General features: G+C 47.8%; 1 protein-coding gene across 1 annotated transcript in view; it reads right to left on the minus strand.

The window, feature by feature from the left end:
- Positions 1-275: 275 nt before the first annotated feature.
- HK2 (hexokinase 2) overlaps positions 276-22,722 on the minus strand; it is a 52,856-nt gene continuing 30,409 nt past the window's right edge. Inside the window, exons 4-18 of the mRNA XM_033125237.1 lie at positions 19,656-19,775; positions 18,923-19,018; positions 18,013-18,112; positions 17,518-17,701; positions 14,679-14,834; positions 13,094-13,327; positions 11,421-11,725; positions 9,553-9,701; positions 9,180-9,299; positions 6,088-6,183; positions 5,549-5,648; positions 5,264-5,447; positions 3,781-3,936; positions 2,331-2,564; positions 276-519 (exon numbers count right to left, since the gene is read on the minus strand). Of these exons, the coding sequence (XP_032981128.1) occupies positions 375-519; positions 2,331-2,564; positions 3,781-3,936; positions 5,264-5,447; positions 5,549-5,648; positions 6,088-6,183; positions 9,180-9,299; positions 9,553-9,701; positions 11,421-11,725; positions 13,094-13,327; positions 14,679-14,834; positions 17,518-17,701; positions 18,013-18,112; positions 18,923-19,018; positions 19,656-19,775 (2,379 nt within the window). The 3' untranslated portion in view covers positions 276-374. The remainder of the gene's footprint in view (positions 520-2,330; positions 2,565-3,780; positions 3,937-5,263; positions 5,448-5,548; positions 5,649-6,087; positions 6,184-9,179; positions 9,300-9,552; positions 9,702-11,420; positions 11,726-13,093; positions 13,328-14,678; positions 14,835-17,517; positions 17,702-18,012; positions 18,113-18,922; positions 19,019-19,655; positions 19,776-22,722) is intronic.

The raw sequence follows: 22,722 nt of genomic DNA on the forward strand, positions 1-22,722 counted from the left end.
CCAAGGTAAAGAAGCCAGGGTTCAAGGTATAGCAACCGTATCTTTTCATTAGTGTCCCTATCCTGTAGGATTATACAGGGACATGGAATTCAGCCAGGGGGATTACTAATGGTTAAAATTTGTTTTAAGTTTTATGAGAATCAAGGGGAATGGTTGTGACAAATGTGAATAAATCCTTAGTTCAAATTGTATTTATCTCAGGAGGGCCAAGGCTTGGGCACTGAACTCTATAGTGAGGACACACAGAGACAAAACACAGTCTGGCAGGGTGCTGAACTGCCAAGGGGTCCATCTCTGACACAGGGGATGGCATCGTATAATGTAAAGCAGGAAGGAGGGGGAACCAGAGGAAGTCCCTTCTGATTTCAGGAACTCTATCGCTGGCCAGCCTCACGGATGCGGCAGGCCACGGCAGTGATGAGAGCTGCCCCCTTCCCACTGCCGTCCTCTGACTCCAGGAAGGACACGTCACATTTCGGAGCCAAGTCCTTCACCGTCTTATGCATGACTTTGGCAAAGCTGGAAAAGTTGGGAAGAAGACACAGAAAAAAACACATCTCAGTCACGACTGATTGGTGTCAGAGATGAGACCCTATAAAGTGATGCTGGAAACCCAGGAATGATTAAGATGAAGAAAATGACAGCTACCATGTATTAAACACTTACTATGTGTTGTATATCAGAAAACTGAGGCTTGGAGAGAACATGCCCAAATTCTACATCACAGAGGGCAAGAGGGGAGCTAAGATTCAAACGTCTGAGATTCTGGCCAGTTGTGTTCTTAAAACACGAATCAGTGAAAGAGAAGTTTAACAGTCATGGACGCCACAAGTGTGCCTTGCAGAAGTGCACAACCTGGTCATAAACGCTGGAGGGAGGGACCAAGCCCCACCTGTGTGATAGTCTATTTTCCAGGGGTATTGACTCACATCAGACACAATCTAATCCAAAATGTCGCGAAAGGAGCAGGCTCAGGGGTTTGCTTTGGGACATTACAGGGCTCTGCCTTCCCCGCCTCATCTGTGAGGCCCAGGACAGAGGCTCCTAACACCAGGCCCCAGTGCTGCTGGTGGCTCGGCATCTGCTCCCCTCTCAGCCCTCATCTGGGACTAAGGCTCCTATTTTCACAGTGACACTGCACATCAACAAAAGGGACTCGGAACTTCCAAGAGTCACTCTTTTCACTATCTGTGTAGACTCTGGGAACATCTATCAACTCCTCGAAGCTATCATGGTGAGAAAAGATAACAATTCAATTGATGAGTCTCTCCACCCTCACTCCATCCCACCTACTGCCCAGGCCAGGGACACAGCTCTATTCTTTTAACTTTTAGCTGAAAAGCATCCAGGGAAGAAGGGCTGGAGCACTCCCTGACTTTGAAATAATTTATTCAAAACATACGCAAATGAGTAAAGAAGAGAGAAGAGGAATAGTGATGAGAGGAAGAGAGACGGAGAAAGGCAGGGAAAGAATAAAAAGAAAAGAGAATTCAGTACTTCCAAACTGGGAGGTGGGTGTGGTAAGAAACTTTGTCTATAAAGGGCCAGACAGTAGATATACTTTCAGCTTTGTGGGCCGTAGGCTCTGTTATGACTACTCACTGTCATTGCAGCTGAAAGCGGCCACAGACAATACATAAACAAGTGGGCACGGCTGCACTCCAATAAAACTTTATTTACAAAAAGTGATGGCTATAATCTGCCTGTCCTTGCTCTAGACTGTAGGAAAAAATCTGACTCCAGATTTCCAGCATACATTTACCAGAATGTTCATAGGAGCACTGTTTATAATAGTCAAAATCTAGAAATAACCCAATATTCATTAACAGTAGAATAAACTATAATATCCTCATTCAAAGGTACACTATACAGTCCTGAAAATCAATGAACTACAAATGTATACTTCAATGTGGATGCATCTCAAAATCAAAAATGCTGTGTGGGAAAAGCCAGTCACAAAGCAGAGGGGCCGTATGATTCCCCTATGGCAGGTTCAACATTAAGTAAAACTAAACAATGTAAATGCATACATACATAGATGCAAGAGGAAAAAAGAAAGCAAGGGACGGAGTCACCATAGCACTCACCCCAGGCGGGGAGAGTGAAGGATGCAACTGGGGAGGGACTCACAGGGGACTTCCAAGCTGGGTAGGATAACACAGGCCTACTCCTGGTCATTAATCTTTAATCTATAATATATACATTATATACACTCTTTGGAATGCCTGATTATTTGCTCTAAAGTGAAAAGAGAAAGCAGGGAAAGCAAGGAAAGAGCAGAGAGACGGAAGGAGAAAGATGGACAGAGAGGGTGGAGGGCAGGCACTCACTGAGGATGTAGCTTGTAGAGGGTTCCATCCACGCCTACTGTTACTTTGAGAGTGTCCAGCCCACGGTTTTCTCGTATTTTGTCCACCACGGCAGCCATGCCTGCGCCACAGAGCTGGGCTGCCCGCTGCGCCACCACAGTGCACACCTCCTTGACGATGATGCTGTCATCACAAGTGCTCTCGAGCCCCAAGTGGTGCAAGATGGCTCGGACCTGCAGCAGGGCCAGGCAGTCACTGGGGTGGAGGAGAGACAGCAAGGGGTCAGTCACGTGCCAAGAGGGGCCGATGGCCCATCACTCCAGGGGATTGGCCATCTGGGAGCTGTGCGTAAAGAGCCCTGCAAGGTGGCTCTTGTTCTTGAACTTACTTAGTTCAGGAACCAGTGCCCATCCCACTGGACCACAAAGTCTCCCTGAATGTATGAGGCACACGAAGAAACAGCTCCCTATTCCACTTTGCCCCGATGATGCAGGGTATTGCTACGACAAAACTGATACTCAAAACAAAACCAAATATACTGTCTAAGTATTGCATTCATTTGGAGATAATGAAGATAAGACAATGCTCGTAGGTGGCAGTTTTCAGCTATAAAGCTCCCCTTTATGTCCACTCTCCCGTTGCTGTCCACAGGTCGCCAGCCAACAGAAGATCCCTGTTCTATCCCTGCTCCCCCACCCTGGGTGATCTGCAAGCTACTTGTGCACTATTTATGAAACAAATGTAAAGAACATCGCAGGAAGAAAATAAACCCTGTTTTGTGAAGGAAACTACTTGAGAACCCGGGAATCATCTTGCACATAAACAGACACGAACAATATGTTCTTTCTATTCACTGGGGCAGACAGCCTAGGGCCCACTCATGGCAGTTCCTGCTTTTCTGTACGCCTGAGAGTATAATGACACAGCATGAATCTTTAAAGGACTCTGAAATTCACCATTCTAATTTGGAGCAGATTTTTCTGCCACTGGACTGGAGCGGGGAGGCTTTGCCTCAATGAGCCGCCACACGACATTTTTCTGCATTGCCTAGCAAGCCACCTTCACTCAGTCCTGGTTGCCTTTCTGCAGCCAGCACTTAGGAAGAACCCTCCAGCCAAGCATAAGTGCTTTCATAGCTTATCTTCCTACTCTGTGATACAAATTCCAATTTGTATCTGATGAGCAGGTATCTTTCTAACTTTGATATTTGAACCAAAAACCCAATGACATTGCTTTGCATGAGCTTATACCAGCTTAGCATGATTTTTCACGAAAATGGTATATTTTCCCTTAAAATGCCAATTGTCCATAAGGTACTTGAAATACACACTATGGACATGAATGTGTCAGATACTAAACTGACCTTTATGTAAGCCACACCCTGATTTTACTTGCACTGGGGAAAACCCTCAGCTTGTCTGTCCATTAGGAAGACATGGTCCAACCCTACTCCAACGCCCTAAATTCTCACCTCTCAATCTGAGACAGGAACTTGGTTTCAAAGATTCCCCTTGTCTTGAGCCGCTCTGAGATCCGGCCACGGAAGAGCAGTCCACGCTTGGTGAAATCGATAAGGATGTTACGGACAATCTCGCCCAAATACATGCCACTGATCATTTTCTCGAACCTGCAATGTGGGTGACATGCGTAGAGGTTAAGCAGGAAGGTGGTGGTACGTGCTGAGACACGACAGACCAGCTCGGTCACCGCGACACACTTGGAAGTAGAGGGCATGCAGATTCCCCTTGGTGGGAAAGGAAAAGCTACTCGATTCACAAGGGTCATATTCCTGGTGTCTGAGTGCACACTGACCCACAGCCTTCAGTGACGCCCACGGGGTTCCCTGGAATGGGCCCCAACCTTGGGGCTCATTTCCCTTCCAAGGCTTATTCCTGACTCCTCAAGAAGGAACACATACCCAGACCCCACCACGTTTCCAGGAGAAGGGTAGGATACAGTCTTAATCCTTAACCTCACTAGGCATTTCGCATGCTTTGTCTTCAATCTAATCATTATCACTTAAGTAACGAAAGCCAGCTGGAGACGCCCTGTCCTGGTCTCTAAAGCTGAATGTGACTACTCAGTGGCTTAAGGGTCTTTTGGCCCCACATAGTGACTGACAAAAGTCAAGGTCCCCTGTTTCAACAAAGACTCCATCACCAGTCCATCTTGTCTTACCTCATAAATGTTGCCTGTGACCTCTTCTCTAGACAAATGTTTTGTAAAGTATATTTTGCAGAACTATGGCCCCTGATTAATCTATTAATACTTAGGAAACGCAACAACTTCCTCATAGGAAGTGTGCTGGATCTTACATTGTTTCTCAGCTCAGATTCCCCCACACCGTAACAGGGGCTTTGTGACGTGGGGGCTGGCCCCTCATGCAGTACTGGCAATAGAGGGCACCACATACTGGATGGAGGAAGAAGGAAGAGATTTGACCCTGATTGCTTTCTGTTCCTGTCTGCCTCAGCCCGGCAATGTTTCTGCTTCTTCACCCTGGTAGCAGCAGGTGGTTCAATTGTCAATGTTTTTCCCATCGTCCCAGACCTAGGTCTCAACGCTCTCTCCCCTGCCTTTTCTCACAGTCCTCGGCATGGGAGCTGCTTCTTATAAGTACTAACTGTGTTCCTCAGCGTCTCCTTTTTGTCTTGCCATCCCTCTAACACCTGTGGGACTGGTTCCCTATATGAAATTCTTCTTGCAACATAACTGTTGTGATTTGTTTTTCCAACTGGACTTTGAAAGCACCACAGTCCAGCAGGGGGAAAAGGACTTCACCCAGAACTTTCCAGACGTATTTAGAAAAAGAAACCCTTTCCAAAGAAATCCCTTCTAGTAACATCTCAAGAGAAAGAGCATCCTGGGATTTGCTGCTGTAAAGCATCTAGTCTCTTGTCACCATCCAGTTCTAGGGTACAGATAGCAGGGACCACCCACAGTTGGGCGCCTACCTCTGTTTGCCAGGGTTGAGGGATAGCACATCCACAGCCACATCAAATTCCGTGCGGAGGTCATCTAGGCATCCATTGTCCCCAAAGGCCCCCCACTCCATGTTGACACACATGCGCCCCTCTTCCCCTTCCACCAGCTGCACGTTCCGCATCTCCTCCATGTAGCAGGCGTTGCTACCGGTACCTGCCAATCACAGAGACATCAGGGCCTCCCTCACGCAGCATCATCACCCACCCACCTGAAGCCACGTGTCCCCACATGGGAAGGACAGCCTAGGTCCTTACCCACAATGAGACCGACTTCACAGTGAGGGTCTTCATAGCCGCAGGTCATCATGGTCCCAACGGTGTCATTCACCACGGCAACCACATCCAGGTCAAAGTCCTGCGAGAGCAAAAGCAGATCCCCCGTCCACAAATGAACCAAATATTCTCTCTTCTGACACTTGTAATGGACATTTATATGACATGACGTGGCTCTTTCTCTCTTTCCATTCAGGTCTCTGCTCAAATGTCCCCTCCTCAGAGCCTTCCCTGGTTATGCTATTGAAGAGAGTGCCCTTTCCGCAGCCCGCTCACTCTGTCCTCACCCTACTGCATTTTTCTTCATAGCTCTGTAGCACTGACATTAGCTCATGGGTTTGTTTGTAGTACAAGAGTCTGTGGTGGGCCTTCCTGAATCCCCAGGGACAAGAGCAGGGCTTTTGACCTAGAATTACTGATGGACTGAGTTAATTCTCTGCCTCACACTCAGCCACACTCGGCACTTCTCCCACTTTCTGAATACACGAATCATTTCAGGCCTCATGCCATGTCTCTCCCACCTCTCGCCGGTGGATAGCTTCCTTCAGCAGGCTGACCACGTCCTCACCCTCACAGCCAGAAGCCTTGAAGCCTTTAGTCCACTGGAGGAGAATGCTCTAAAAAAAAAAAAAAGAAGAAAATCACACAGGATCAGGGATGAGGGTATCAGAGAAGGGCTCCTGGGTTATTCCCTTATATAGATTATACACATTCCCTTTCATAACCAATCGTCTCACCCACAAATGATTCTAAACTGGTTTCATTTACTTGGATTTCCTGAGTGCCACCACTGCCTCTGCCAGGGAAGTAAGTTCTACACCCTTGTTTCCGTCACTGAGAAATGCAGTTGGCCGTGTCCCCATCTTATATTTACAGCAGAGGGGTCCGTGTGTAATTGTCAAACTCCAGGATAGGCTGAACAAGTACCCTGCCCATAGTTGGAGTGACATCGAGGCTTCATCACCATCCCAGCGAGGGAAGCGCTCCAGGCAACTCAGAACCCCCCGGAGCCCCCTCATTTTTAACGTGGCTCTTCACCATGTCATGGGGGCCCTCCGAGAGCAGACACATGGTAGCTTCAAACATGGAAGAAATGTTCAAAACAGGAAGAGGGTTTGGTTCCCTGGTTCCCTCTTTACTACCACAGCCCATCAAGAAACAACTGTGAAGGACACCCGGGCCCCCTTCCCAAGAGGCCAGAATCCATAAATGGGCTGTGGGCTCACTATCCGCCCACTCGTATGGTTGTTCCTGCCCAGCAGCTCGGCATTTCATGGCCCAGGACTTTGCTATCACAAGTCAACCCGAATGTGTCACATTGTGTTCAGATCCTGGAAGATTCAGAAAAACAAAGTACAATCCGGGAGTGTCGTGCTTTACACGCCTACATCCAAACACCTGTGTGCTTATCTGCACCCAACTAGCTCATCGGCAAATTAGCTTCACCTCTCCAACGAAATTGTGTATTTTGGCACTTACAAGTTTACAGAATGTTCACATAACATTATTTCAGGTGGTCCTTAATAAGACAAGCAGAGGCCCCAACGGCTGGGGAGACTTGCTCAAGGCCACCAGCTACTCAAGGCAGCTTGAGGCCTCCGGGCCTCAGCACCTGCTGATTTTCCCATCAACAGGATAATCTCACCAGAGCAGAACCCAACGTACAGCAGACAGAACCGCTAGAACCTGGCTTCTGCTTTATTTGCTCTTAAGTCTTACAATTCTAGACCAAACATGTGCTCCTCACAGAAACATATAGAATAAAATCTAATACAATGACCTGCAATCTTACAATTCAGGCAGAAACAGGTAACATGTTTTCAGGCCACCACATACATGTTGGCATGAAAAGTAAGATAGTGTCTGTTTAGAAATATTTCAGTAGGAAAAGTTTGGAAGTATATACACTGGAGTGTCATATTTTTGTCTTCCTATTAATCGTATGTTTTGTACATACTCGTATAGTATAGAGATGACATTTTTCTTAAAAAATGTTTTTAGTTGGTATGACCACCAGTACTTTCCCCTGTCATTAAAATTTCCTCCAAAAAACTAGTTGCTGATAATGAGGCAGTGAATGGCTCATAATTTTTTATTATTTCTTGACCATTGAACAATTAGGTTTGTTCATAATGCCTTTGTTATAATAAATAATGTTTCAATAACTATCACATAAATACTTATCCACACGTTTGATAATTCCCTTTGCCAAATTGATGCAAATGTGAAGGCTTTGAAAACCCAAAGCACTGATGCTGAAAAAAATGTGTTGAGACAAAAGAAACTGGAAAAGCGAAAAGCAACACTGAACCAATGTTAACAGGTATTGGGAAACACTGCATTAAGCAGGGATTTCAATGCAGAATATCCTAAAACCGTAACTGCCGTAGTGCACCTGGTGCATTTAACTCTCACAGGGGAGGAGAAGGAGGCATTTACCAAACTCATCTGAGCAACGTGACGGTTGGTGATCCAGGGACCTTGTGGGAAATACGGCCTTTCTTCACCACTGGGCCAAGCTCACTGTACATGTGACTGTTCCCACCTATATGCCTTCCTCTACACTGCAGGCCTGCCTGCCTTTCTTCCCCGTCCACTCCGTCCTCTGGCTTGGATGATCCAAGTATTCCTCCTGCCCTTCATGCATGTGCACAGAATACTATCACTCTACATATCCTCGGGGCTTCTGCATCCCATTGGTGCACATCCCAGACAGCAGCTCTGCTTTTTCTGAGCTTGCTTCATCAGCCCAGTTTGTTTGTGAGCACCTAAAGCAGGAACTATGCCTTTGGTACCCTGGCAACTCCATCCACAGCATACTGTCCACTTGTATCATGCATGTAAGCTTCGAGACGACAGAGACAAAGAGGAACAATGACTTAAATAACAGTATTCTGACATCTAATATACAGAGTATCGACCCAGATCAAGCCTGAGCATCTGCCTACTCAGCTCTCCTACACGTCTCAACACACCCATGTCTGCGATACCTGGGAGCGCCAGTCTTCTCCCATCTGCTTCATTCATCCAAGGGGATGAAAAGCAAAAGTGAGACTAGAGAAGAAACGAGAGCGTCCAAATGATAGGAGAGGAATGAAAATGTCCTGAGCCCAAAACAAGAGCCTTAGAAGCAGGTGAGCATAATTGAGGGCATGGGCTCAGGTGTCAGGAAATCAGAATTCAAATCATGGCTTTATGACCTGGTCTAGGTCTTACAGCCTAAGACATGGTGGTTTTTGATACTTGGCATATCTGTAGACCATATTTTCCTTTCTTCAAAATGGATGTACAAACACCTGCCCTATATGTTGCCATGAGGGTTAAATAAGATAATGTGCACAGAAAGCCCGGCACAGTACCCAGCATAAAGTTCTTTAAAAATGTTAGCTGTTAATATTTTGATTAACGCCATCATCATCCCAAAGGTTGTTACGGCCAAGCTAACCTCCACCAGCTCGGACTCACTCGTTCCCATCAACAGCCCCCTCCTCACGATTGCTCCCTCATGCCCTTCTTTTCCTCCTCTCAGCTCAACTTTCTCACCTGCTCCTAACTCTGGCTGGTTTAGAGTCAATAACGCCCATAGGAGAGCCCTCCAGGAAGACCATGTTACCTCATCCAGGCTGTTCTGCTGGCAAGGGAAGGAGAAGGTGAAGCCCAGAGGCAGAGACACGCCCTTCATGCCCATGTATTCGAGGAAGTCGGCAATGCACTGGACAATGTGGTCAAAGAGCTGCAAGGAGAAGGTGGGCTCTAAGGGAAGGGGACCCAGACAGGGCAGGCTGCCCCCAGCAAGACCTGCACACAGGTGAGGCCTCCACCCAGGAGATATGCAAGGTCAGGTGCAATCCTGAGTGAGGCCAGCCCAGGGTCCTGGCCCACGCAGCCCTCCCCGGGACCATGGGTGAGCAGAGAAATCATTGTTCTCCCAGGCAAGAAGTGGGTGTCTACTGGGGTCCCCTCCCAGAGGGGCCGCCCTGCCTCACCTCATCCCCTGTGCCGTGCATGACCTCCTGCGGGATGGAGTAGATCTTGTTGTGCATCTCCACTCCACGCCGCTTCCCGTTCCGCACGCGCACCAGCAGGACCCGGAAATTGGTACCCCCAAGGTCCAAGGCCAGGAAGTCACCTTTCTCTGGAAAATAAACCCAGGAAAGCGATAAGTGGGGGCATCACCACGTCACCACAGGAGAGTGACAGGGTCTAAAGCACCTTCCCTAATGGGGAGCTCTCCCGGGGGCCCCTGGACAACCTCAGGGGTGAGGGACTGTGAGCTCCACCTAACAGTAAAGAAAATAAGACCCCAAAACCAGAGGCTCCTTAGTGGTTCTCAAATGAGGTCAAGCGGTGGGAACCCCAGAAGTGACAACGAGCTCTGCAGAACAAGGGACAGGGTGACACAGGGCACTCAAAAATATCGAAACACGCCATTTCATGCTAAATCAAAGGCGACCTCATGTTAGGTTCTAGACTAGAGAAGGAATGGCAGAGTCAAGCACTCTTCTTTCCTGGGCAATCCCCACGTGCTTCATGCCACACACAGTGCTCATGCAGCCCTCAGGCAGTCCAGGGAGGGAGGCATTGCATTCTCCTCTGCCGAGGCAGCAAGATCCGGCTGAGCTAGGCTGAGTCACTCACCCTGGGCCATTTAGCCACAAGAGGGTAGAGCAGGGACCACGTCGCAGTCTCTACCTGTGGAACCTGTACCAACTGTGTTCTACTGGCCTGCTCAACGATCATTTTCTATGGAGAAAAACTGACATTTCTTAGGTTGCGAGACCAGGGGTCAGCAATATTTTTCTGTAAAGGACTGGGCAGTAAATATCATAGGCCTATGTGAGCCATCGTCTCTGCTGCAACCACACAGCTTTGCCATGGTAATGCGAAGCAGCCATAGATAGTTCATAGACAAATGGGCATGCTATGTACTAATAAAACTTTATTTACAACAATAGACGGTGGGCCAGATTTAGTCTGTGGGCCTTAGTGTGCCAACCCCGACCTAGGGCTTACAAGAGCTGGTCCCGAAAATAAAATCCCAGATTGGGTTTGAATCCCAGCTCTGCCATTTTCTAGCTGTGTGAACTTGGGCAGATTTCTTCATTTCTGTGCCTCAGTTTTGTGCTAACCATAAGTTTGTTAATAAACAAAATTAACAACAAAGCTCTGTGAACACGTAAGGATTAAATGAGTTGATATGTGTTAGATGCTTAGAGAAGTTCTTGACACATAGTAAGCATTTTGTAAGTATTTGCTATTATGACTGTTCGAATTTTAGCAGAGGAAGCCTTGGTTGAGCTTACTGAACACTTGAATTTCCTAGTACAGATGGTCCCTGACTTAACGATGGTTTGACTTAACATTTTTTTCAACTTTACAACAGTGTCAAAGCAATACACATTCAATAGAAACTGTACTTTAAATTTTGAATTTTAATCTTTTCCTCGGCTAGCAATACGCAGTACAATACTCTTGTGATGCTGGACACCTACTACGAGCCTCAGCCCCCAGGCAGCTACTCAATCACAAGGGTAAACAACTGGCACGTACATTGTGAGATGCTCTTGCCCTACTGTAGGCTAATGTAAGTGTTCTAAGCATGTTTGCAGTAGACTCAGCTAAGACATTCGGTAGTTTAGGGGTATTAAATGCATTTTCAATGTATGATGTTTTCAACTTACCATGGGTTTTTATTGGATGTAACCCTATTGTAAGTCAAGGAGCATCTGTACTATAGTTGGAGAAACATGTTCTGGACCAAACATCCAATGCTAGGGCTAAGGAGTCCTCCCAAAGAGTCAACACCAGGACAAAGGCCCACCATGGTGAGCTGGGCGGCAGCCCTGCGACATACCTGTGCCATCAGGGGTGGCACACACATAGGTGGGCAGCATCTTGATGGGGGCGATGGCATGAGTCTCCTTGTTCAGACCTCGTTCCATTTCTATCTTCATCCTCCTCTTGACCTCTAGCAGCTGCTCATGGCTCAGCTTCAGAGGCTCCAGGGTCTTCTGGCGGGCTCGGTGTTGGTCAGCCAGCCGGTGGGCCACTGCCGTCACCATGGCTGCCCCCTTGCCACTGCCATCCTCGGAGCGGAGGAAGCGGACGTCGCAGTCGGGCACCAGGCGCCGCACGGTCTTGTGAAGACGCTTGGCGAAGCTGCAGTCACCGAGATGGGGTAAGAGATGGTGTCCACAGCTAGGGTCAGTGGTACTAACGGTTGGGACGGCTGCTCACCGCCTCAGCCCAAGTACCAGGAGGCACCTACTGAAGCAGATGCTGCCCTGAACATCTTCTCCCCACTCTTTCCCAAGTTAGGGGTCACTGTACAAAAGTTCAGATATTCAACTGTGTCCACCCTGGCTGGGTCCAACAGCTGCTGAAAGGAAAGGACCCTTCTAGGAAGCCACTGTGCCCTGCAGGTAGTCACACAGAACTTCTCTTCCCACAGGCCACAGCTCTCCTGCCCAATGTATCAGCCTCTTTGCTGGAACAGCCCAATGGAATCAGATGATGCTGACCCCAACTGCTATTCATGTTTCACCACTCATTTCAGTAGATGCTGCCTGGGAAAGACCCAAAACAGAAAGAGTAGAGACGTTCTTCAGAGCTTTGGCCTCTCTTTGGCTAATTTCTGGCAATAATCCTAAAAATGTCTGAACAGCTAAAGACAACAGATGTGTTCAGCCAGAAATTCTTGGGTGGTGGCTGATTGGAGCCATGTCTCCAGCGCCCTCTAAGTGTGGTCTGTGGTCCCGCAGCAGGGCTGGGGGCTGTGAGAGATTCAGGGTCCTAAGCTGAACCCAGACCTTCTGAATCAGAACTGGTCTCTTAGCATGATCCCCAGGTGATCCGTGCGTACTTGAAAGCTTTTGAAGCACAGGACTAGGAGACCCGGGAGCGGTAAGGCTGAAACCTTCGGCATCACCAATTCAGTCAGTGAAGGCTGACTGACCTGGCACTCACATTAGGTGAACATGATGGGATAAGCGGGCACAGAGATAGATATCTTCCAAGTCCCAACTGAAATTTGCATACTTTGGCACTTTTATGGGATCAAAACATGGAGGGCAGGGCAGGATCAATTCAATACCCGGGTCAACCAGAGAGGCTGGTAACCCACTGTGCCAGGCTGGCCCCTGGCAGAGGACACAGCACTGAAGGGACCATCAAGAATCATGAGCAAGTTAAAGAAATAAGCTGGAGAGAAACACTAACTCCTAAACAAGAGGGTGGCAGACAGAGCCCCCAGTGGCCAGGAGAGCTCTGAGTCCCCCCACCCCATCCCGGTCATCCACAGCCTTCAGAAATCACCTGCACCTACGCCAAGGACAACACTCTCTCAGCTCCCACTTGCCCCACTAGGAACTTTCATTCTACGAAGACCCTCAACTCCACGGGCCATCTCTACCGCCCCAGAATGCAAAGCGGAGCTGGTCCGTGAAGTCACTGCGGTCTCTTTCGCTCCTGTCAGGGCTCCCCAAGTGCTCTGGAAGCATCACTCTGGGTCCCAGAATGCAAACTCACTGGGGGTGTTTCTTGTAGACAGAGCCGTCGACCCCGATGGTGGAGCGCAGCCGCTCCCCGCCCTTGTTCTCCTTGATGCGCCGCAGTACAGCCGCCAGGGTGGCCGCGCACAGGTTGGCTGAGCGTGTGGACACGATCTGGCAGATGCGGTGAGTGGCCACGCAGTCCTCCTGTGTCGGGTCCATGCCCAGCCGCACCAGGATCTCGCGGGCTTTCCGGATGCCATCCTTCTCCCTGGGAAACGAAGAGACCGCATGTGGGTACATGTCTGTCCAGCCCACTGTGGTCAGTGAGAGGACAGTGTGTGGGCTGACAGAGACACCCCTGGGCTTCAGCACACGCCATCTCATAGTGAGGGGAGATACCTACTTCCCTGCTCTGCCCACTGGGGACGGGGGGAGGGTTTGACCAAGGAGGGGGAAGCACAACCGAGGCTCTTCTCCACACACACACACACACACACAAACACACAAACACACACACACACACACACACACACACACACACACGGCTACAGGTGACTCTCTTTCCCAATGAGAAAAACTAACATTTCTTATGCACATGCTATGTAAGGATGAGGCCCTGTTCTCGGAGCTTCACTGGATTATGTGTGTGAGTTTGTGCTGTTTGTCTTGGGATAGAGGGAATGGTGTCTCTGACCTTGTGAGCCCAGCTGTGCGGCCTACCCTATTTTTCTCTATAAAGCAGTCAGAGTCTATTGCATTTCACAACAGAGTGGGTACCACTTTAACTTGTGCCAACGACTGAGAGGAAGGGCTGGTGCTATGAGACTAGCACTCTTCTTAGTGGAACTAAGTGCCTCACACATCTGAATACTTTCATCCCCTCAGGGTTTAACAGGTAGACACAGTTCCTTCAAGAGTTTCCACTTCAATTCGTTTGAATTGTTTCACTGCTCCCTTTAGCACCCAAATCACCTCCTCTCCACCATCTGCTCCCCTAAAACAACAACCTCCTCAAGCCACTAGTGGAAGTCTCAAGAACAGGAAACGAGGCCCATCTCTGGATATTTTTAACTGAAAAACAAAAATGAGGCCGTTCTCACTCCCATACCTGCCACTCTGTGAAAATGCAGGCCTTGGCTCTACCTATTGGAACTAAGTGAGTAAGTCTCAGAGCTTTCCAAGGACCCATGTTTGTTAAGAAGTAGGGTCAGAATGGCACCCTTTTTGAGAATCACCAATAGAGAATGAAATGTCAGAGTTTCAGGAAAAGGAAAAGGAAATAGATGCAAATGAGTCATTAAGGGGTCCACTGGGAGCCTCCAGCATTAAGCCAAGCCCGCCCACCCCACCCCATGCCAGGCAGGAATGCAAATGCAACATCCCTGCTCATGGGACTTAGTCATTCCCAGCACCAAGAGTCACTTGGTAGTCGGCACACTCAAAATGGACCAAAGTGGAGACTACCTGGTAAGGGATGTCCAGACATAGGCCCAGCATGGCGCAGGGTGGGTGAGACCCTCTTGCTGTTCACATTGAAAGGCCAAGGGCCAGTGCCTCTTCCTCATTGCCCAACTGCCTGTCCACTCTTCAGTGAACAGAAAAGGGACCCCAAAGCTTACCCTTCAATATCCGAAACGTCTTTGGTCTCAAAGCGGCCAGTGGCGAGGAGTTCAGGGCTGAGCTTCCCCCCGAAAAGCATCTCCTCCTTGGCCATCTTGACCAGGATAAGCCTCACCAGCTCCCCCATGTACATTCCACTGATCATCTTCTCAAATCTGCAGGGACACAGACCAGAAAAACAAATAAAGAACCTGCTGTCCGTGAACTCACCGCTTCCCTGTGGAGGCAACATGCACACACGTGAACCTCCAACTAGTGTGAGACGCTGATGCACAATGAAGCGGTCACTTGTGTGGCACTGACTGGGGACAAAACGTGCAAAGAAGTGACAGCTCAGGGCAGGGTAGGGGGGCTGGCGGAACTGGGGGGCTTGGGCTGCCTCTACAGGCAGGTGGACCTCGAACTATGGGGAAGGATGGGCCTTAGCAGGCAATCCAAACATCCAGGGAGCGTGGGAACAGTCTGAAGTTTAGGTAAAAGTAAGTTATGTGTAGGATAGTAAGTTTTCATTTTTTTTCCTCAAGCACGGATGTAATTTTTTTAAAAAAGAAACCTTATGTAGAACCTCAATATTTATTTACAAGAGGAAAAGGTCACGCTGATTAAATGTGGGGGCTTGCAGGCCCAGCAACTCATCACCTCACACTAACCCTCTCGCTTTGCAGGCCTTGTGGATTCCTAAGAAAAGCGTGAAAATAAGGGGGGAGGGGGACAAAAGGAAGGGGAGGTGATAAAGCAAGATTAGAAGGGCAAGTTGGGACAGTTGAGAAGGAGCTCTAAATGGCACATGGTTTCAGGAATCTGGGAGTGAGACATGCTGGAAGTTTCTGAGCAGGTAGGTGATAAGATAAAGGCATGTTTTAGTACAACAGAGGCTAGCTCCAAGCTGAGAGGGCAGTCAAGTAATTTATTTTTTCAACACTAGACGGCACTGTTTTCTCTAGAAGACAGCCTTTCCGGCTCAGACTATGTGACAGGAGAAAACTAAGCTTTTACAATTCTTTTTGGCAAAGCAGGCCCTTTCTTGGTATCTCAGAAAGGATCTGGGTCCTTAGGAAAAGGAGGCCCCCAGGGCCTGTGGGCACTAACTAGGCCAGACTTCAGTGAGGAGGCCCAGGGCAGGGTGGGGAAGGGACTTCGATGTCATCTCACGCGATCTAAGAGAGAGAAAGCAGGGCCCTCAGGAAGTGACTTGCTCAAGCCCCACGGTCAGGTACGGCAGAACTGGAGCTAAGTGGAGAGCTGGCAAAACTGCTTGAGCATTTCAAATGCTTTTAAATGTTTAAGTGCATTTAAAAGATTCAAGTGCCAGCACAGGCAACTAACTGCCTGGAAGGCCAACTGGCTTCGACAGCAAGGAACTCATGTGTCTGCTTCTGCAGCTTTTCTGAAATGGGTGGTCCTATGGAGGTAAGGAGAGATCCACTGAAGCTCTGAAGTGTGGGCGGTGTTTTAAAGTTTTTTATTCTGGGTTTTTAAAACACTTTGTTTCCTCCAACATTTGGAAAATATTTATTTAGTAACATATGAAGCGTAAAAAAAAATTCCTATTGGAGACCCACAATGACTTCAGGGCTACCACGGCTGACACTGGTATATGTCCTCCCAGCCTTTGATTTGTCTAAGGTTAAGCCAGTGGTGGGTTGCCAAGTCCTGGTTGGCAATTCTGTCTTCCGACACTTCAAAGGGCATGTGGCTCCTTGGAATGGCGTGGGCATGCCTCGTTGATGGAGGCAGGTGCTGAGTGAATGACTTTTCAGTTCATAAATTCCTCACCAGCCATGACATAGACAGTATGTTCCTATGAAAGTTACAAGTAAATGGACTCTCGTTTCAACATGTGAAAGAAGCTTGTGACAAATAAACCATGCTCCGTTGAGGAAGCAAGGACTCTACCTATAAAGAAAAAGGCCCCCAATGCTGAGCTAGTTTATAAGGATGAATTGGATTTTCCTCTCCAAGCAGAGATCTGTGCTACAAGCTTTCTTGCAACAGTACCAGCAACAAGAAGACCGGAGAGGGCCTGAATTGCTCAAAACGTTTTGCAATTGCCTTCAAAGCTTGCAGCAATCCCTGTTTCAAGATCTTTAAGGGACATTTGGCAAGTGTTTGTGAGAATGAAACAATGTTTTGTAAGAATTAAAAATAACTAAACACCAAGTCTGGCCAGGCTACAGAGTATAATATTCAGGATCCAAATATTGGAGCCCTTCTTAAGGCTAGCCCAGGACCCCCGCTGGGCCGCAGGTCCAGGGAAGGCGGCCAAGGAGGCACCTTAGCCAACTTTTCCACAATCCCTGGGTCTGCATACAGCTGGGGTGGGAGGCCCTAGGACTCCGTGGGGTCCAGCCTAGCTCACAGGCAAATCTGCCAGAGGTCTGAGTCAGAGCCTCAGACAGAAATTAGGAGTCATTTGTCACAGCCTCATCATCCTCTGGGCAGTGACAGAGGTGGAGCTACAAAAGGAGCTTTCAGAGACCTGAATCTTGGCCATCTCAACACTTTTCTATGTGGCTCACAAACTGTTTCTAAGGACAACTTACAAATTGAAGGTGGAAAGAATGAGCAGGGCCATGCACTTAAACTCAGAGTATGACCTTCTAAAGCTACTAAGGACAGAGCCCAATTATTACCTATTACCTGGTGTGTCTACTTGCTCTGGCTTTTTTAGAGCCCTCTCAGAAACTTGTAGTCACAATGTGTGTCGTGAGCACAAATTCCCATAAGCAGTGGGTACCTTGGCAACCTTTGGGGGATCGAAGACTGTAAAGCAAAAATGAGAACCACCCCCAGCCCCGGCCTCCGCTCCTGAGCCCACTCGCTGAGCCCTCTGCTCACAGTTGCTTCCCAGGGTTCAGGGAGCCCATGTCAATCTCCTGGTCAAACTCAGTGCGGATGTCGTCGAGCACGCCGTCGTCCCCAAAGGCTCCCCACTCCATGTTGATGCACATCCGCCCCTCGTCACCCTCCACCAGGTCAATGTGGCGCATCTCTTCCATGTAGCAGGCGTTGCTGCCCGTGCCTGGCCGGAACAAGGGACTGCTCAGCGCCCACTGCACCGTCCTCTCCCCAGCCCCCAACTCCCTCTTGCCCCACCATCCCTGAGACTGCCCAGGGTGGCTGGATTCCTCAGAGCAGACTCCTGGGGAACCCCGACATGGCCCACCCCACCAAGTCCCCCAGCTCCACAAGTCCTGGCTCAGCCCTCCAAAGTGACCATACCATTATCTTCTAATATGAAGTACAAAGGAACAACCATGCCATGGACCCCTCCTCCCTTTCCAGCCCACACCCCCGACCTTTGGCCAGCACCGGCCCTCAGTGTTCACGTACCCACGATGAGACCAATCTCGCAGTTCTGGTCATCATAACCACAGGTCATCATGGTCCCCACTGTGTCATTTACCACAGCCACAATATCGATATCAAAGTCCTGCAGGGATAAAAGGGGGGCTCTCTGACCTTCACTGTCACAGAAAGGTTATAGATGTGATGATGGAAAGAAAGAGCAGCAAGATACACAGCTCAAGAGGAATGGGGCTGACCCTGACTAACCCAACTCACAGCCAAAGAAGGTTAGAGCTGGAAACCGGGTCCAGATCCAGTCTAACCGCTGCATCTCACTCCCCACCCTGCTTGTCCTAATCATGGAGGACGTGGCTGACACCAGCCCTCAGGCTAGTTTACAGCCATCACTGCACTAGGAAGAACCCATCTTATCATCATTGTCATATTCTCCTTCTCTTCTTTTCTCTCTCTCCCTCCCGGAAGGTCTTATCCTTCTGGGACCTTTATCTTAGTCCTCTCTGCACCCCATCCCAACTTCCTTACTTGAAAATTATATTCAAGTCGTCTTCAGTTTAACAACTGAAAGGTTTTTCTTGTACCACCAAGGCTAAGATTATTTATCCATTATTATAATCTGAGACCCCAAAGGCATTGATCATTTATAAGATTATTGGTGTGGTAATCGTCTCACAATATATGTGTGTCAAATCATTATGCGGTACATCTTAAACTGATTCAGAGCCGTATGTCAATTTTATCTCTATAAAACTAGACGAAATAAAAGACACATTATTGGGTAAACATAGCAGGGAAGAAGAAAAGAAAACCTTGCCTGACGAACCACAAAAGGGCTTCTTGCTGACTTGAGGACAGACTGGAGAAGACTTTAGAGTGGACCCAAAAGAGCCTCCAGACCCCCAGCTCCTGCCTCCCCACAGCGGCCACCCCTACTCACTCCTCTCCTCTGAATAGCCTTCCGGATCAGAGTAACCACGTCTTTGCCTTCCACACCACTGGACTTGAACCCCTTGGTCCACGAGACCAGGAAACTCTGGAAAAGTACCAAGGATTGAACATTAATTCCTCACAAAACTCAGATCACACATCTCAAACAACCATTAGTGGAGCCCTCTGCCATGGGGCTAAACTAAAGCCATGCTTGAATGTATATATTGCTTCCTAACTAGCATAGGAAGGAGAAGTCCGGAGCCCATCAGACATCCAGATAGGAGATTAAATAAATGATTCCGTCATGATCTACTGCCCCCAGAAGTGTGGAAAGGGCAGGCTATAGAATTGCCAAAATAAGATACTTGTATCCTCTCATCAGAACTCCCCATGCATCTTTCTTCCAAAGATCTTCATTGCAACACTTTAGATCAAAGGAGATCCAGGCTATTGTCTCACTCCTCTATCTCTAAGAGGGATAAGGATAAGTTGCAATACATGTAGGGTTGTCCTTTGAGGGGCAGGGGATAAAGGCCCCCTTCCCTTCTCTGACACTTCTTCGCCATCCCCCCACACCTACACACACTCACCCAGAAGGACAGAACTCTTGATATTCAAACCTGGTCCACACAACCCTCAGCGCCACCTCCACCACCACAGCAGCAGGTGGCGCAGAGTTCTTCTTCATCCTCCCAGCCCAAAGAATGAAGCAACAAAAGTGTCTGAAGAACTCATCTTACCTCATCTAGTTTCGTTTGGATGCAGGGGAATGAGAAGGTAAAGCCCAAGGGGAGCTTCTTGTCTTTGATTTGTAGCTTTTCCATGAAGTTAGCCAGGCACTCGGCAATGTGGTCAAACAGCTAAGGGCACAGAAGGCAGGAAGATGAGCATGGAGGCAGAATAGTGCAGTGATTAAGCGCATGAACTTTGGGCTCAGAAAGGAACTAACTGAATGCATGCAAAATATGTATCCCCTGTGGAGTCTTAATACGCTCAGTCTGTAAAAGGGGGATGATAATTGTACCTGACTTCAGAGTTACTAAAAGGATTAAATGAGTCAATACATCTAGGGGCTTAACACCAGTTAGCGCTTATTAAATACTGTCTTCCACATAAGCCATTTATCCACACCACTGTCAAAATAACCCCAGGAGGCCGGGGAAATCATAGCCAGAGCTAATAAGAAAGTCACTGCATGCCCTGGGAACAGAACATCCTTTGGTGGCCTTGTCAGAAACCCCCTGGACATTGATCCACAGCTGAATGTCTTCCCAGAGGGACAGCCCATCTCACTGCCAAGTATTCAGCATCCTTGTCTCTTGTGGTTGGGGGAGTGGGTAGGACATTCTCTGTTGGCATTCTATGAAGGGACTTAACAAAAATATGTAACCTTTATATTTTTCTTCCATTCGAGAAAACTAATTTCCTGGGGGCAATTCAAAAAGGTTTCTTTGTTTTCTAACTTCAAAATGGAACACCCAGTGAGTCCATGAAGAGCACTGAAGAATGAAGAGCCTCCCAGCCACGACCATGCTAAGCAGGATCCACAGCACCGAGGAGAAGTCCTAAGCCTAAGAAAAAGCTGTATTCACAATCACCCAGGCTTTCAATCAGTCCCAAAGCCCACAGTCCCATGGCTTCCTTCTTGCCCACTCAGCATTCTCAAAAAGAAATTGGTGACCCCTCCAGAAGCTTAGAGGCCAAGGCCAAGGGGCATTCTGGTACAAAAAAGTAAGCAGAGGCCAAAGAGACTGAGCAGATTCCAAGGGCCAGGTTATTCAAATGGCAAAATCTAAAAGCCAAGAGGGTGGAGGAGAAGAGCATTCCAGGCAGAAGCAACGAAGAGTCCACTAAACCAGGGGTTCCCAAAGTGTGGTCCTGGAGCAGCAGTGTCACCACTATCACAGTATAAATGCAGATTCTAGGGCCCAAACCCAAACTTGCTGAACCAGGAACTGTGGGGGTGGGGCACTCCCGGTGATCCTGAAGCAGTGGTTTAGAGAACCACTGCACTAAACCATGAAAAGTATTTGCATTTACAAAGGAACTGAGGTTGAGGGTGGCAGGCTAGGTTGAGAGGCCCACTGGCTCCCCAGATGTCTGGGATATGCTCAGTGGGAGGGATCCAGGAAGACAAGGCCACCCCCATCTAGAAGGCAGCCAGCCCTAACTGAACTTCCTGCATTGATCCTGTCCCTGCATTGATCACTTGCAAAAGTCACCCCAGCTGATGCTGAAACTCTCAGTCTCTAAATCAAAACAATCTAAGGAACAAAGGATGGGCAAAGACAGGGCCCTCTCACCAAGAGAATCACCCTTGAACAGAGGTCAAGTGTTTTAATACGTAAATAGGGTTTCTAGATAGATACTCAGAAAATTCTGTTCTTCTGTTAGGAAGTGAATCAGAGACAAAACTTACGATATGATTAAACAAATTCCTTCCAGCACCTTCTTCCTGGTACTCTAGTCAAAATGATCTTTAATACAAATAGTCTTTATCCAAAAAAAGGAAGTTACAGAAGCTGTGCAGAGCGACAAGGCCAATCATCGGAGACGGGAGAAGCAGGAGCTTTAGAAGTAAAAGCAAAATGGTGTCTCCTCACCCAGCCCTGATCCCTGCTCCTCTTCCAATTGCACGCCCAACAAGGGGAGGCAGAAAAAAAGAGGCAGCGAAGAGGCATTAAATGACCTGCTGTCCAATACAGTAGCCACTGACCATCTGTGGCTATTTTAAAAAATCAGAATTTTGAAAAATTAAAAATTCCCTTCCTCGGTCACGCTAGCCCCATTTCAAGTGCTCATTGCCACAGGTGGCTCGTGGTTATTCTATTGCACAAGATGGATAAAGAACAGTTCTTCCATCATTGTGCAAAGTTCTACGGGATAGTGATGGGTCAGAAGAACCTAGACCCTTTAAAAGTGGGGAAGAGGAGAACATCTGCTTCCTTAATTAGAAGACTTTCTCTCATTCTGTGAGCTGATGATGTAAAGATAAGAAGCTGGGAGAAAGAACTAACACCTTCCTGCCGTAAAAGTGCTCAAAGAGCATCATTTTACGAAATTAGAAAGGTTTCCTTTTCCTTCTAGGTCTGAGAACCTTCTCTCACTTCCCTTCCCATAAGATGCACTTTAAAAATCTAAAGTGGCTGCTATTACAATTTGTAATTCACTACTCCTAAGTGGAAATTCATACATGAGAAGACATGTTTTACCCAGGGACCCACACTGCCCAGGTTCACAGATCTTCAAAAAACCTTTGCAAGTTTTGGGTTTGGTGATTTCGTTTTGGTTGCAACTAAATTTTGTTTTTAAAATCCATTTGTTTTCCTCCAATTAAAAGACTGATACCTAAAATATAGAGAAAAGGGTACCAGTAATTCCATTGCTGTGAATTTCCATCCAATCTTTTTACCATGTTGTTTTCTGCTGCTTTTAAGACATGTAGTATCATTTCCCTTCCATAGGATAATATAAAACACCTATGTTTTCTTTTGTTTCATTTTCATGTAGCATTTTTTCCATTTATTCAAAACTTTTTAAATATCACAAAAGCTTTTTTTCCAGGTGGGTCTCATAGATTCTTTTTTTTTAATTTAGATGAACACATTTTGATTATGTATACTGGAGCTAGTGACAACCTCAGCAGAGCCAAAATGCCCATAGTCCCAGGGACTCACCTCCCTTCTCTAGCCCTAACATCAAAAAAAGGAAAACAGGTTTACTCTCAGGCTGCCCCCGAAAGACATATAAAGGGTCTAAAAATACCTCCTCCACATGTCCTACTCATGGTCCACAATTCCTTTCCCA

This window comes from Rhinolophus ferrumequinum, chromosome 13 (genome assembly GCF_004115265.2).
Source record: "Rhinolophus ferrumequinum isolate MPI-CBG mRhiFer1 chromosome 13, mRhiFer1_v1.p, whole genome shotgun sequence".
NCBI classification, from domain to species: domain Eukaryota; kingdom Metazoa; phylum Chordata; class Mammalia; order Chiroptera; family Rhinolophidae; genus Rhinolophus; species Rhinolophus ferrumequinum.